Source organism: Chinchilla lanigera, unplaced genomic scaffold, assembly GCF_000276665.1.
Source record: "Chinchilla lanigera isolate Chin_1 unplaced genomic scaffold, ChiLan1.0 scaffold00072, whole genome shotgun sequence".
Classification (NCBI taxonomy): Eukaryota; Metazoa; Chordata; class Mammalia; order Rodentia; family Chinchillidae; genus Chinchilla; species Chinchilla lanigera.
This window is the reverse complement of record NW_004955473.1, coordinates 11,558,011-11,574,910: the sequence shown is the minus strand read 5'-3', so window position 1 is coordinate 11,574,910 and position 16,900 is coordinate 11,558,011. Positions and strand designations below refer to the sequence as shown.

The 16,900-nt window shown below is 42.0% G+C and overlaps 1 protein-coding gene across 4 annotated transcripts in view; it reads left to right on the top strand.

Moving 5' to 3' along the window:
- The first annotated feature begins 74 nt into the window (after nucleotides 1-74).
- Gria3 (glutamate receptor, ionotropic, AMPA 3) overlaps nucleotides 75-16,900 on the top strand; it is a 291,195-nt gene continuing 274,369 nt past the window's right edge. For 3 of the 4 annotated variants that reach the window (XM_005401286.2, XM_005401288.2, XM_005401289.2), the window contains exons 1-2: nucleotides 235-545; nucleotides 1,707-1,865. In XM_005401286.2, coding sequence (XP_005401343.1) covers nucleotides 437-545; nucleotides 1,707-1,865 — 268 coding nt within the window. In that variant the 5' untranslated portion in view covers nucleotides 235-436. Of the gene's footprint in view, nucleotides 129-234; nucleotides 546-1,706; nucleotides 1,866-16,900 lie in introns of those variants that run through there. The other variant, XM_005401287.2, reaches the window with a different exon arrangement.

The window sequence follows — 16,900 nt, the reverse complement described above, 5'->3', positions numbered from 1 at the left end:
TCTCTCTCTCTCTCTCTCTCTCTCTCTCTCTCTCTCTCTCTCTCTCTCTCTCTGAGAAATCGCTCTGAGAGAACCCAGCTCGTAGCCAATGAGCCCTCCTTCCAGATTGGTGTGAAGACAGAAGTGAGGTGGGGGGCGGGGAGGGGGTGTGAGAGATCCTGGGAGAGAGAGAGCGCGCGAGAGAGGGGGGAGAGAGGGAGAGAGAAGAGGAGAGAAGAGAGAGAGGAGAGAGGCGAGGAGAGGAGAGGAGAGAAGAGAAGAGGAGGAGGCGGCGGCGGCGGAGGAGGACTAGTGTGGGGTGGAAAGGAAGAGTGAGCGAGAGAGCAAGTTGAGGGGAGGGGGTGTAAGAGCCGGCGAATTCTTTTCTTTTTCTATTATTATTTTGACGACTCCCGAGTTGCGCCCATGCTCTTGTCAGCTTCGTTTTAGGCGTAACATGGCCAGGCAGAAGAAAATGGGGCAAAGCGTGCTCCGGGCGGTCTTCTTTTTAGTACTGGGGCTTTTGGGTCATTCTCACGGAGGATTCCCCAACACCATCAGCATAGGTAAGCGCCAGAGAGCCGGCCAGTGGGGCAGGCTCTGCTGCATCTGAGACCACTGCCCCAGCGGGGCTTCTGCGGTCGCGGGTCCCTGTGCCTGCATGATCTAGGGGCTGGGTATGCGGACTAGGCAGAGATCGCGGGGATCTGAGTCCCAAGGAGCTGGCTAGTCTGGGGAGCATCGGGGACGAGAGAGGGGTCTCCTGGGGCTGACGCGGGGGGACTACCGGGTTTTCCCGAGCTGAGAGGAGAGGGGAGACGAGCAGAAGGTTGGACTGCTGCAGGGGGGCGAAGAGTCGCGGCTCCCAGCTCGCTGCGCTGGACTTTGCCATGGCGTGCGTGCAGCCGCTGGAAGTTGTCCCAGGCTGATGCTGCCTGTCTGGCGGCGCCAGGGCACGTAACCCGGGCCGGGGCGCCCTGTCCCGCGTCTCTGCTCCAGGAAGACACGCTAGTGTTAGAGGATGTTGAACCCGCTTTGGATCCCCCAGCCCTTGGCAGTGACCAGGGTCGGTGGCGGATGAGGTGGGGAGAGGGGGTAGCAGATCAGGCAGTGAGCGGGTGAGCGGCTGAAGTCACGCAGACCACAAATTCATGAATTGCCGCTGTGTCTGTCTGGAGCTGGGCTCCCGGGAGCCAGAAGGGGTTCTCTGTTTCTGTCTGTATTTGCAAGTCCAGAAGTTAGAATTGTTGCCCTTACTGAACTAATCTCCTGTATCGAGAGACTGAGAGCGTGTCTAATGGGGAATGGGACGGGGCAGCAAGGGGAATGATTTTTCTTCCCCAACCTGTCCTTTCACCCCTGGGGGGAAAAAAATGAAACAGCTATGGGGACGGGGGTGGAGGCAGAATATGGGACTGGGGCGGGGGACTGGGCTACCGCCTAAGAAAGAATCAAGTCCCACTCTGGTTTCTATCTTTTTACCCCAAAGCGATCCCCTCTTCCTTTTTTCCCTTTTCTCCAGCCTCTTCTATTCCGTTTAGAGAAACCGGGTTTCTGTTGGCTGAAATCTGAGTTCATAAGTCTTGAGAAACATCCAACTTGAAAATGAATCCTCAGTTGAACATCCCCATAACATTGAGAGGCATCTAATATTTAGTGTTCCCTAATTTCTAACTTGTCCTAGGGTGAGGGGACACAAAGCAAACCTCAGTTCCTTTTGCTTGTAGGTGGACTTTTCATGAGGAACACGGTGCAGGAGCACAGCGCTTTCCGCTTTGCTGTGCAGTTATACAACACCAACCAGAACACCACCGAGAAGCCTTTCCACTTGAATTACCACGTAGATCACTTGGATTCTTCCAATAGTTTTTCTGTGACTAATGCTTGTAAGTAGATCTGCTTTTCCTCCCTTTGAGACCTTGGGGACATTATCTGCATTTTGCTTGTAATGCGTGGGGTCTGTGTGTGCTGGGGAGCGACTGCCTCAATAGACATTTTAGGAGCTCTGCTCAATTCTAGTTTCGTGGTGCATAAATGAACACGGAAGTATTCACCTGGATGGTGAAGGAAGTGGGCAAAACTCAAGGCAGTGGAGAAAACTCTGTGGTGAATGATGTTGGATGTAAAAGTTTCATTTTCCTCCCTGCTAACCTGGCATTCCCTTCCCCACACCTTGTTTATTTCTTTATTTTTGCTAGGAGAAGAGAAAGCAAGAAATAAAAAATTGCATGGTGATCCAGGGAAATTTCTTCAGATAGAATTTTAAAAAGAAGGAGCAGTAGCTTCTTGATTGAGTCAATTCAGGATGTGCATTCCTTGAGCATTAAAGCTGGTGCCCCACTGGAGAGAACGAGCAGAATTTGACAATTGCCTAATAAGTAGGAGCCAGATATGAGAAATTCAACAAACAAGTGACCTTGAGGGACAGATTAGGCTGGATTTCCTGGCCTCTTTCTGTCCTAGAATATCACCTTTCTTACCCAGATATCACTGATAGGGACTGATAAGACTACGCAGTGATTCCAAGGGAGGAAGCCTGGCAAACTCTAAGGAAGGGAGAAGATGGTGCTCAGGTGAACACTTGAAAAGCAAGTTCTGTCTCTCTTAGTATTGTTCACTGCCCCTTCCACGGTGTTAAAGACAGCATGGTTCCTAATTTACAGCAAGAGGCTGGGCAGCAGAGACAAGCTTGGAGCAGGAAAAGCTGAGTATCAGCATAAGGAATTTCATGGACTCCAAAGTCATTTCTGAAATCCACAGCTGTGCCCATGATTATTATTATGGAGGGGGAATATTTAAAGAAGCACCAATAGGGGAGCCCAAACAACTTAAGAGCTCATTGGACCACAGACTTTAGTTGAATGGATGGTTTTATGAGAAAGCCCAAAAATTCTTCATTCAAGCTGACTTCACTAAAAGTTTTAGAACAGTGAGGCCAGTGATAATGTAAAGCATATTTGGTTTTTATAGTTGGTGTAGTTTGGGACTTTTCTGTGTGGTTTTGTTTTTCTTTCAAGGGAGAAATGCTATTTATGTTTGGTTAGGTGAAACTTTGTATGTGACTTTATTCAAATCCTCTGTCTCAAAAGATACGTAATTTCCAAAAACTGTTGGAAGGGTCCCAAGGGCACAGGTTCTTTGGATTTGAAGACTTGGATCAAAAGGAAGAGAGTGAAAGACTTTGCAAAAAATGTGACAGTTATCAGCTCTAAGAAAATTTCAGCTGAAGGTACAGATCCTTTTATGAACATGTTCTGAGATACTCTGTATGTGACATTCTTTGGCTCTCCAACATTGACAGAAATAGAAATTTATTAATTCCAGCTAGGTGTGAAAGTTACAAAATGTCTGTCTATACTTTGCGTTTATTTTGGTAATCCCAGGCTGTCTCTATAGCGTTTACAACACATATCTGACTTTTAATCCTGCAGCACTATGTTCTCATTAAGAGACTGAATCTCAAATGTAGCTTCCTAAATACCAATCACGACAGATTTAAAACCAAATACTTAAAGCTACCAGGATTTATTATCATTAACAATGAATAATACTTATTTCAACTCCCTTCAATGTCCTTTCACTGATGAGGGCTAGAAAAAGAGAGCCAACTGGCCTGTCAGGGATGATTGATTTCCAAGGTTTTTTGGTACAGTTCTATGGTCAAAGCAGATTGATACCCCCTAGTCTAGGGCCACCAGAATCCTACCAAAGGAGCAATTGAAAAATGATGCTTAATATATGAAAATTTCAGGCTAAGAACAGGTAATAAGTCATCTGTATTGGTGCCTTAATGTCTTACTTCTTAGGGCAATAAAGAAACAACCGTAAGAATGGAAAAGCAATTGATAAAATCCCTCACCCTAAATCCACAGCACTTCTACTTAAAAGGCTGGGCTATGGCTAGGGGCTTGAAAGTGGGTGGGGGGAAGGGTGTGGCTCTCTGGACAACAAGAAAAATAAAATTAAAACACGACTTTGTCCTCAGGTGTGCCAAATACACGTATATATCTGCACAGACACATACCACATAGGAGAAATATCTAGAAACCAGTGACGCATACCCAGCTGCCTGTTGTACTCTCAGACTCTACAGAGGGGAAGAAAGTTGTCATCTTCTCTAGACCTGAAACAGTCGTGTCTAAATGTCACAATCGTTGAATGGGGGCCAGACCTCAAAGTTGTCTCCTAGTAGCTGTTGCCTGGTAGCTTAGTGTGAGGAAGATGCAGATGCCAGTGATTTCAAGAGGACAGAGAAGCCTTGGATTTGTCTACTGTCTTCCACTGGGCTTGACTATTCTTTCACTTGCTGAAGTAGAGGTCAAATGTTTCAGATACTGGCATACAATTCTAGTTAAGTACTGAAACCTGGCAGGTGACCTCCGATTCCATCCCTCCAAGTGACTACCTAACCATGCAGAGAAAAGCGTCTGTATCCTCTAGCCTGCCCTTCCCTGGAAAACTAGAGAGAATCTGAGTAAACCTCAAAGGAGTCTAAATCTGATCGAATCTCCTCTCTGATTCCATATGAAATGGGCTGGCAAAATTAAAGAAAGGTTTCCCTGCTGTCATGCAGAATTCCCAGTTTCAGCTTCCCCAGGCACTAGAATTGACCTCTTCTCATGATCTTTTCTCCACACTCAATTTTGAGGCAGGCACATGCTTTCTAGGTATGAAGGTGAACAGATACACAAAGAATAAACAAATAGAAATGTTTTCTGTATGTGTCTCTTCCTGGTAGTCTTCCTCAGCATTTTCCCACTTACCCCCCACAATATATTCAGAATGCTTCCTTGCAGAGAATCCCAGGCATCAGTTATTTAAAGACTCTTCTTTACCAGCAACCTTTTTTTTTCTTTTTTTTTTTTTTTTTTTGTGCAAGCCCCAAGAGCTTTACTTAAGACAGACTCCAACTTCATTCTGTGCCTTCAGAGGCCAATAGAAGCCTCCCTGGCTTTGACAGGCAGTTCATTTGGGATCCCACCTCAGAAGTTAATCGAAGTGTCTTGAAGACACTCATGTGATTTACAACACACATTCCCATTTCATAGGAATTAATAGAATTTGCTGCCTTGCTTTTCAACTTAGCTAAATAAACTCGGAAAGGACAGTGTAAATATTCTGGATTCAAGATACATGCATTCATAAACATACACGCGCACTCATACACACAATCAGTATATATAAAAACAGTTATACATACATATAGAAGTTACATATTTATTGTTTTAAAAAGCAGAGTTGATCTTCTTCAAGCTTTGGAGAAGGATGTGAAAGCACCAGGGGACTACTGTGCCCCACTGGTGGCTTGGTTGCCTTGGTTCCTCAGGAAATGTCGTTGATTCCCTTGAAGTCCCCTCTTGTGTCTTGCTGCTGTGCACTTGTAGTGCACTCCACACTACACCGCCCCAGCCTCTGCAGTGTCAGCTCATTAGCACACAGATCTCATATTCCTTCTCCGCGCTGTCATTGCAAAAATTGCTGTTGTACACCTTTACAGCCAGCAAATGTGCTCGCAGATTACGCACTGTTTGCAAGAAGCAGAGAAAAGGCAAATGTAACCTTAAAGGTTATTCACCATGGAATTGTGCTCTAAACGCCTTGGCTAAAATAAAAATCCGTTGATGGGGAAGCAGTGGTGATGGTGGGACTGGGAGTGGGACTTAGGAACACAGCCTCTAATGGAGCCCCAGGCAAAATCCCTTTTGCTGGCTAAATCTAGCCTAGCAGCTGCAAATCTTTATTCTATTATTTTTTCAAGCCATTTGAAATATACCTGCTCACTAAGAAAGCACTGTGTTTATAATTGAGCACATTTCGCTACCAAGTACTTAGCCAAGACAGGTTTCCCTCTCTTGCCTGCAGAGTCACAATCTAACTATCTAATTATCTTGATTGCTAGGATCCATTTAACCATTTAGGTCCATTTGGGGAGGAAATGTCTCCCTTGATACCATTTTGTGCAGTTTGGTTGTTTTGTTTTGTTTTGTTTTGTTTTGTTTTGTTTTGTTTTGCTTTTTTGCTTTGGTTTGGTTTGGTTCAGTTTGGGTGCTTGTCCTTTCCCTTTAAACTTGGAGTCAAATTAAAGACCTTGGGATTGAGGCTCCTTCCCTAGAATACTAGCCTATGTCTGCTCTGGCTCCGCTTCCCCCAAGACCCCCTACCTTTGCGCCTTTGCTGCTCTCCCTCTCTCTGTCTCTGGGCAGTCTTCAGGAAGCTCACTGGCTTAGCTCAGTTCTCAGCCCCTCTGGCCAGCTGGCTTAGCCCACTGAAGCATGAAGAGGTCTCAGTGGTGCCCGTCAGAGATTTAAGTCACCTCTCACAAGGTTTAGTATTTTTTTAAATCTATTTTTTACAGGAGGAGGAGGAGGGATGGACATGATGCTGTTGATTTGGGCCATAAAAAAGATGGCAATCACCGGGCTGTAAAGGTGAACCTCCTGCAAAGTATATTACCTCTGGTGCAAGGAAGCTGCCTATTGATTCACTAAATGGGAGATGAGGCAAAGAAGTGTTTGAGGGGCAAGAGCAAAGAGAATTAGTTTGTTCTCTGTCTGTGCTTACTGCAAAATAGGCCGCGCTTTTTCTTCCTCTACCATTTTAACTTTTTTTCCTAAGATAGAACTATTTTTCCTCATGCCCCTACTTTTGCCTCTGTAGAACTTGCTTTCATAATTCTGCATTTCCCTTCCTTGTCCCTAAGATTCAGTGAGAGCGGCTGGGGTCCTTCAGATTTTTATTGTATTTTGGCTCCCGATATATATTTAAATTTCATTGTTATGGGTAGTCAAAGATGATTGCCTGTTTTCATTTTAACAGATTGAAAAATAAATGAAGCTGCCAAGGTGCTACGTCTTCTTTTGTGAACACGGGATTTATCATTTTTATACAATTGATTTAAGGATTAACAGATAATACGGATTTTTAAGAGAGGGCTAGAATTTGAAAAGACAGAGTTCATAACTCAGACAAGGGAGAACAAACACTCTTAATCAGATGACTCACTCACCTTTGAATTTCACAGAGGTGGACTGCAGATGTATTTAAAAGACTTTTCAAAAAACTTTCTATTTTTTATAAAGGTCAAGAAAATCATCTGTGTACTTTACATGCTCTATTTAAAAACTCAAGTTTCAACTTTATTCCTTTAGCTTTGACACTTTGGGTCTAATTTGATGAAGTGTCCACAGGAAGGTACAGTTAATACCCCATGTGGGAAAAATGGGTTTTTTTCAGGAGGACTGCAGGAGATATGCAGACACAACAGGAACCCTTCCCCTCAAGAGCTGCTCAGAAAATGTCTAGACTACAGACACAGAGTTGCATGTAGCCTCGGCCTATGTGTGGGGTCAGCCCTGAATGAGAGCAGCTGTACCAAAGCAGTCAGTGCTTAGCAAAAGGTTACCACGGGCGGAATTTGTCCTCATATCTCTACCTCTGCTACTGCCATTATTTCCTCCCGCTGCCCTGGGTGTCCAGTTTATGCTCTTTTGCTGTTCCTAACCCCTTACTTACTGACTTGCCCCTGCTTCTGCTGTCCCATCCACACTATACTTACTGAGGGAGTACTGCCTTTCCTGCACATTTCCAAGCCTAATTTTCTGTTTTCATTGGAGCATCCTGTTGTTAGTCCTTCCTCCTCAGGAACTGTATAGTACTTTGAGGATGACATCTTTTGAGCTAATACCATGGACTATGGGGGACCATAATGTCTCAATTTCAAGGAAAGACAGTCAAATGGGAACATTTTTGAATATGATGCTCAGAGTGGCTGTTCACTCTACCCATATAAAAATCAGCTGACTTTGGCCATGGAAAAACTTTACAGGCCAAAGTGAAAAGCTAGCTGCACATATTAGATTGAATGTAAGTACCCAAAATGCATAGACAAGTTCAACTTCTGCATGTTAAATCTGAAGTCTTTGGGTAATTTGGGAAGAAGCAAAAGTTCACAGGGATTTATTTTATTACATAGGCCATGGGAGGGTCTGAAACTGCCTGTGCGGGTGCTGGCAGAAGCACTGCACAGGAGGGACATCGTAGCAGAGGAGAATCATGGTAGAGAAGCTGGATCTCAGCTGAGAGTTTCCATTCCCTGGGACGGCATATGGAATGCCATGTTTTATAAAGCAACATCCCTCTCACTGTCACTAACTCATAGGTCTGGATGTACTTGGAAGCCTAGCTGAGAAATGGCTCCTCACTTCTTCTATCCCTCCCTTGTGTTGGTTCCAACATATATTCTGGCCACGCTCCCAGTGGAGTAGCCAGCATACTCTCTTCCGAATTTCCATTTGACCATTGATGAGTGAAGTGTTTACATCCTTCAGTCAAGCAGTCAAGACCTCCCTGCCTCTTAGTTCCCAACTGTCACTGGCTTCTTAAGCAATTGTCCTCAACACAACAGTCATTTGTCCTCATCTTAGGGAGGCAGGAGAGCAAGGATAAGGCTGAGAAGAGGAAGCACAGCTAGTAGGGATCCTTTAACCCTATGTGTACAGTCAGTGTGGAGTAGCACTTCTTGACCTTTCACGTGCATCCCAATCACCTGGAGATCTTGTTAAAATGAAGATTCCAATTGAATAGGTCTGCTATGGGGCTCAAGGTTTTTTATTTCTAGCAAGCTACTGAGTGATGCCAGTACTTCTGGTTCTTAACCACACTTTGAGCAAGAAGAGTCCAGAGCAGGGAAACTGATTACCAAGGGAAATGCCCTCTCAGACAAGCTTTTACTCACATTTGTGTCCTCTTTCTTTCCAAAGATGAAGGCTCTGTAAGAGACCCACTTGTCTCTAACTCACAGGTATCTCTGTCATATTCCCAACAACCGTGTGTCCACTTCAGTCAGGTAGATGGCACGATTACGTGTTGGAGAAGAGCATTTACTTAAAGTCGAGTTTTGTAAGGATATGGAGGGGTGGGAAGGCAGGCTGAGAGAAGAGGTAGCTCATGAGTCAGGATGACAGTGTCTTGGCTTCTTGCTACACCCCAAAGCACCCCTTAAAAAGCAACCTGCTCAAGAGATCTGAGGTTAACTTGCAATTCCCACTCCCTTTCTGCTTTCCTTCTCTGAGTCAAAGCATGGCAGAAAAAGGCATGTAAGTCTCAGACAGAGTTAAAACAAAGATATAAGACAATTCAAATTCTATCTGGTGCCATAAGAGCCTTTAAAAAGACTCCATTTTCAGGGTTCATGTCAGGCACACATTGATGGGATAGAAGAGAGCTAATATCACTCGCGCTTTAACATATCTGAGCTGAAGACTGCTCTAGAGTTGTCGTTAAAAGATTACCCAGTGTCACTGAGGACTGCAAAATAGTGCCACATTACCCCAAAATACTGCTCCATAACAGTCCGTCATTAGTCTGAAATAGTCAAATTCATCTGTTTGAGTTATTGCACTAAGACCTGTGATAAAATGCAAGTATGCTATCTTGAAGGGAATGAGTTAAATCCTTACCAGCGACTAATGTTTTAGCCAGAATTCTTTGTTTAGATTGCCTCTTTTACCTCACAGAACACTCAGAAGGGGCTACTTAAGACAGGTAAGTGACCCAGAATGAGACATCTGCCCAAGAACGTGGAGCACTAAATGGATGGTGGGTATTCTGGTGGTAGCAGGAGACCCCTGAGGCTGAGCAAGGATCCCTAAAATACACTTTATCTCTTTTTCAATATTTGACCTTCGCCTTGGTAAATTCTGATACTTTACTCACTAAGATCTTGATGACTTAGACTATTTTAGTTGCTTTTGACTCATCAAGTGACACCCTTCTGACGGTAGAGGGCCTGCCACCTTTCCTGCGCATATTTTTCCTCACTAGGTGATCTCAGCCTCAGGGTTCTCTACAGTTACTGTGGGAGATTTTCAGAATGAAATCAGTTTGTGATGGAAGGTAGTAAAGGTCTTTTTAAAACATTTAAAAAGTTTTGTGATGAAAAATAGTCCTCTTTCACTTTTCTATGACTGGCTGATTTACCTTGCCAATTACTCATTGCAATTGGGGCTTTCAACTTTGTAGCTGCCCAGAAAAGGGTTAGGCTAGCAGCAATGGATGAGGTAGGAAGGGATCAGAAGCCAGCTTGTAAAAGGGTAAGTATGTGGGTAGTATATAGATCTCTGTGTGGGTGAACAGCCTTGCAAATTTATGGTAGAAAAGCCACTAACATTCTTCATCAACCAGAATCTCTTACAGATCCTTAAATATCTCACTGAAATTTCCAAAGCTACTTGTTAATTGGTTTAAGACAGTGTTTCTCAAATTGGGCTACTTGCATCTGAATCATAAGAAATGCTTATTAAATATGAATTCCTGGGTCATACCCCTGATGTAATGAATCAGAAAATATAAGGAAAACTTCTTTAATAAGCTCAAGAGCTACTACTAAAGTGCACTCAATTTGGAAATCACAGTTTAATAAGCCCTGGTACTACAAACAGAAATATGCAGTTCCAGACTGAATGTTGATTACCTTCTAGGCACCGGGTATTGCGCCAGGTACATTGCCTTTCTGTGTAAGTGTGGTGCTATTGACACATGTAAGCATTAGTGAGTTTGGCTCTCAGTTTAGAAATTCAAGACTTGAAAAGAACCAACCTGCTAGCCTCAAGTCACAGTCTCTGGGGAAAAAAAGCCAAAATGCTCCTTGAGGTGGTAAGTAAAGACAAGGGAATGATTTTTATTTTAGCAGTGCCTCTTCCCTTCTTTGCTTGTAAGCTAATGACTGCCTTAGCCATGCTATAAACTAGATGTCATAGCAAATCTCAACCTATTTCTTAAAAATAGATGTATTGCAATCAATTCATATAGCATTCATTGTGCCCTCTTCCCCATCCTTGCAATCAATATATTTAAAACCAGAGCTGAAATAGTCACTGAAGCACTAATAAGTGGAAGCTACTGCACCAAACATCGTATATGTTTTATCTCATAGAATCACCACATTGCCAGAGGGAGGGATTCTCATTTCGATTTTATAAAAGATGAATCAGAGATGGCCCAAAATATGTAAGTAGCTTAGTCAAAGTCACACAGCTGGTTAAGTAGTACAGAGCCAAAATTCTAACAGAATTTATTGTCTCTAGAGCCTGACTCAATTTCAAGCAGAGTTGACATCTCAGATGATTCGAGGAGCCCGACAGAGCATAAAAATGGGGGAGTTGCACCAGGTGTGCAATCAAAGGGAGTAGTGGGGCCTGTGGCCATCTGGGAAGTCCATATCCCTACCTGAAGACATTCACATGCAATTTTTTAAACAAACAAAATGTGTACCAGAGCACTTGATGTAATTGAGAGTAGAAAGTGCAGTTCTGATTGCTACACTACACTACACTACACTACACTACACTACGCTACGCTACGCTATGCTACGCTACACTACACTACACTACACTAGATTCCTTGTAGCAATTTCAGTTACTGGTTGAGGGAAGTTCTGTTAACTGGCAATTTCAACTACTTTCAATAACAGAGAAAAAAGCTTGAATTTCTCCTTGGAGTATACCATCAAGGTTTCTCGTTATGGTAGAATAATCTCTCTTTGGGTACATACTTATGGTCCTGCATAAACACACTCCTTATAGAGTTACCTTCCATAGCAGAGTGCCAGCTCAACTCTAACTAACCTTCCTGAGGCCACATTGAGGCCTAGAGCGTGGTCACAAGGCTGGCTCAGTGTCAATAACAAATGCTCAGCAAATCCAAAGGAGTACTTCTAAAGGGAGCTGATTTGCAAATCATGGGCCCAAACTTGTAAGTACTGGATCAAGTAAAAATCCATCAACAGTCACCCAGGGTAGAAGCTTCCAATACACTCTAAGAAAGAGACTCACCAACTTTAGATCCAAGTAGAGTTAATTGTCTAGAATCATAAACTGACCTAAGCCAATTTGTTCATTCAAAATCACTAGGTACCTTTTGGTTGAATATTAATAACCTACCACAGTTAGAGTGAACACTATAAGTCTCCTCACCATAACCTGATTGCCAAGTAGAAAAGAAACCCTCAGACAAAATTCTGTTTCTTGTTAAACTAATAGCAGACTGGCATAAAACAATTGGACAGTCTGTTCTCTAGGCTCAGTGAAGTTCAGCTCCCTTTCATTTTAGGTGCTCCAACATTAAGTCTGCATAAAAGTTCACTTGAGGCAGATAAGACAGCGTTCTAGTGGTAGGATTCAGCTAACCAAGAACCCCATAACTTGTTGCACACAGGTGAACTTACAAATAGAGCCTAGGGTACCATTTCTAAATGATAATACTACAGAGCTTATTAGATTCTTCTAGCTTCCTTCAGCTAATTTGGGAATACCTCTACCATAGTTCTAGGCAATCCACAATTGTTGAACACTACTAATTTGACCAATGAGAAATTTAATATTAATTAACAAAACTTCACTGGAGATAAACTGCTAGTGTGCTTGTAAAATCACTTCTTGATTAGAATGTTTTAAATACCAGATAATCACTCCTGTGCTTTGTGTTTCCCAGTGAGGCTAACTGACCACACTGCGGGTAAAATTAAGACTAACACATATAACTTTTGGAATGCCACATTTATATGGCCTTCAGAAACAGTAAAAGCTCTAAGAGGAACAAGGGTGAAGGGGATTGAGCAGTGGGCTAGGAATTAAAAGATCTGGGCTCTAGTCTCAGCTCTGACACCAACTACCTGGCTGACCATGAATAATTCTCTCTGTCTCTAGTTCTAGTTTTTATCACTGGTAAAGTGGGGAGATTATCCTGCATGATCTCTGAGACTTTCATTTTTGACATCCTATCATAAATTCCTGTTCTATTCTTATCGTCTCACTGAGGAAAGATCATAGAAATTTGTCTTCATCTGTTCTCTGCCTTTATATGACTATGATGACACTATCAAATCCATGAAACCATTGGATAGTCTTTCCAATGGTTATGGCATATTATTGCTAATCTCAACTGTTCTACTACTGAATGTGATGCCTTGGGCAAGTTACTTAACTTCCTGTGCCTCAGATTCCCCAATCTATCATATAACATTACCTCATAGCATTGTTGAGAGTTTTAAATGAAATAAACCCACATATAACACATATAATAGCATCTGGCACATATTGAATATTATTATCCATATCATCATCAGTTTAAGATCTTTTGAGCTTTTCGTCTTAACAACAGAAACCCAGTTTCATTTGAAAAAGAAAATTCCTCGTTATTTTAGGGATTAGATTTCCTTCCTGAACAGCTGTTCTCGGAGGCTTTCCACAGCTCTCAGTTCTTCACCAAATCCAGGAAATCAGCATACCATCCCCTTAGATCACCAGCCTCCCAGCCTAACCTGTAACATTCTCTCACCCATGCATCCAGGTTTGCCCATCAGTTTACCTCTTGGCAGTGGCAGCTACTCAGATACTCTATAGTTCAGAAACTCAGATGCACAATCTAAGAGCTCATGTGTTCAAGAGAAGACCTAGAGTCCTCTTTCCCAAAGAAACTATCTTTATCTCTAATTCGATCTACTTCCAATCTCAAAAATGAGTCATCTGTTCTTCTGTGACAGTTCATTATATAAACAGTGTACAGTCTGACTTCCAAAAGGCTCAGGAGACATCCACTTGTCCTCTGAAAGTATATTCTCAAGAAAACCCTTGGGCCAAGCACACATGGGACTGGCTTTGCAGTCAGGCCATGCAGCTTCTCTCAGAAATGTGTGAGGAAAAGCCCCAAAAGGCACCAGGAAAAGGAGCAAGAACTTGCGAGGGCCTCCTTGGTAGAAAGCATTTGCTTTCCTTTCCTTGGGCAATGCAGACTTATTAATGTGTGAAATTTTTTTCCTGGACTCTGGAGTCAAGAGCCCTGAGAACTGGAAAGAACAGTGCTCCATGTTACCTATTCTTTGGCACACTATGCATTATTATGCTTTCCTCTGGTTAGATCCCCTTTTAATAACACAATAGTTGATAATTCTTTTAGTATCTTGCCATCCAGATGGTGAAAGCTCAACAGAGACCCACTTTTGGCACCTCTCTGGGTCTAATCAATTCCTCAACTAAATACCACAGCCTCTTAAAAGAGGTTAGTCAACTGCATGCAAGAACTACTAATGGTATCCTTTCTTTTTCTAATTTTTGCCAGACCCAACTCAATGTCCCTAATTCTTCCAGATCTATAAAAAAAGCAAGGAGCAAAATAATGAGGAAAGTTTCTTCCTGCATAGAGAGTCCTTATAAACGCCCAGTTTATCTATGCTCACTCCTGGCCCTTGGATTTTACACCTCCCACTCTGATGCAAAGGGTTGTTGTGTGACCCTTACCCGGTGGAAATTTGTTTCTACTTCTCAGTTTGGGAGCTGCTGAATAGAAAAGAATGGTTGTAAACTAGACTTCCTGCATTTCAGTCTTGGCCTTTTCACTGGCCATATGACCTTGGATAGATTACTTAATCTTTCTAAGCCTCACTGTCTCATCTGTCAAATTAGAATAAATATAATAGTAATTACCTTATAAAGTTGTTCTGAAGATTAAATGAGATCATCCATGTAAAATATTTATGATGTTTTGTGGCAGATAATAAATACTGAATAAATGGTAGCTATTACAAACAGTAGTGAGGTGGCTGGTAAATGAAAGAGGAACAGAATTAGTCACTACCAAGCTATAGAATAAATTCTTCTTATCTCTGGCCATTCCCAAAAGCCCTCCAAATAAACCTGTGCCCTCTGTGAATCTGTAATTGAAATACACTGGATGAAGTAATCTTTGAATACTTACAATACTACCTTGAAGTAAGAAATTTGATTTGAGGCAAAAAAAAATGGAGAAAGAAAAAATTAATGGGGATAATTTAAAAGGGTATATACACCACTAAGTCTACTCACTCTGCCATTCAATGGAATTGCCTAGAAAGTTATAATCTCCTCTGATTTTTTTCTCTGAACTAGGTATGACTTTATTACTACCCATTCAGCATGGACAATAACATGATAGCCAGGGCACTTGCTAGCATAAAGAAAAGAAACATCTTTCTTCAAAGTAATGTGTTCATGTGTTTAAAGTAGGGCAGTGGGAAAGTGGAACCTAGAGTCTTCACTCAGACGAGGAAAAGTGGATACCAAGTGAGCTTTTCCAGACATGATTTTTCTGAGTTCTTTAATGGAGGGTGATATGTGGATGGAGTATAGAGCATATCCATTTGAGTGGGTGGATTTTCTACTTTTGATGGTGCTTGCCTAAGTCAGGTTGAAAATAGCGGATGCAGTAGACATGGAAAAGGTTAAAAGAGAAATTTTGCTGAGATTTTCTAGCATTTCAGCATCCATTCTCTGCAGAGCAAAGGTTAACCAGCTGATTCCAGAAGCATAGATTAACCAGAAAGGATCCTACTGTGGATCACCATGCGATACACATATTTTATCCTCCCCTCACTCCCTCTGTGTTCTGGGGCTGGCCTAACAGCAGGCTCTCTCCAGCAGAACAAAACGTGGGTGATGATCAAAAACACAATTTTGTTTTTTGTATCCCAGGATATCCATATTCTATCAGCATCACCTCCTCTTCTCAGTCCTATCCAGACCTACTGCTGTGCTTTCTTATGGATCATTCATGGACTTTTTTCAGATGAGGAAACTGAGGAACAGAGAGGTTAGCTGTCTACCCAAGGCCACAGAGCTAGCTGATAGCTGGACTGGGATTACAATATAGGTCTCCTAACACTTGGCACTTCTGGGAAGTGTCTCCCAAGCATAATTCTTCTCTTAGTTTTCACTGATACACAACACTGTTAGTTTTAAGTGGCAACCATGTCAATGTCAAGCAGGTTGCAGAGAACAATAAATCCACAGCAAATGAATTGAAAATGCAGGAAAATATGAGTTTTCAGGGGCCACAGTTAATGGTATCTTCCATTTAGCACTCCTGGTGTTACCCTGTCATCAATTTACCATCATCTGATTTGTAATCAAGGGTGAACAAAACAAAGTCTTGAAATCCAGTGTAGATTACAGATGCTTGGAGCTAAATCGAGTAGTTATAGTACAACTTCCTTATTTTGTAGATGAGCAAAGAAAGAAAAGATCTGTCAAAGGTGGTGCAGCTTCCTAGTGGCAGAAGCAAGATGAGAATTTAGACTCCCATAGTAGGGTCCTTTTGACCATACTTTGCAACCTTGCCAGCAGAAATCTGTACTAAAGCAACACCGAAAGTTTTATTACTTTATTAATTTCTAGAATCTCTTTTCTTCTAATTATTTCATATGTACAGGTCATATTACCCCAACCTAAGTTTTAAAACATTATAATGATTATAGAAGTTAGAATATAAGAATAACTCTTGCTCATTGTAAAAAAAAAAAAAAAAAAAACCTTCACAAAAAGATTAAAAAATCACTCAGGGCCAGCATGGTGGGGCACACCTGTAATCCCAGCACTCAGGAGGCTGAGGCAGGAGGATCGTTGCAAGTTCGAGACCAACCTGGGCTACAAAGTGAGTTCAAGGCCAGCCTGAACTGCATAGTGAAACCCTGTCTCAAAAAGATGAAAAAGAAAAAAAAAAAAGAAAGAAAACCCCTCAGGGACAGTAAAATTATTGGGTTTTACCATATGTTCACATTTGTACCCCTCCTTTTTACTTTAAATTATATTGGGAACATTTTTCTAGACCCTAATAGAATCTTCTTTAAAAATTTTAAAATACTTATAAATTAGTGTATCACATGGTTATTAAATGTTATATAACATTATCCTATGTATTTATATATTTTATATATTTATAAAACCTACATAAAGCTGTTACCAAATTTTATTCATTTTGATGGGTTGTAGTTCACTGAGTTTTACAAATAGCCTCAAAAGCCTGTAATGTTCACATTCTTGCATAGTTCTAAATACAGTAAAACATCATAAATACTATATTGCCCTTAGTTGCCTTGGCCTTTCTAAAGTGA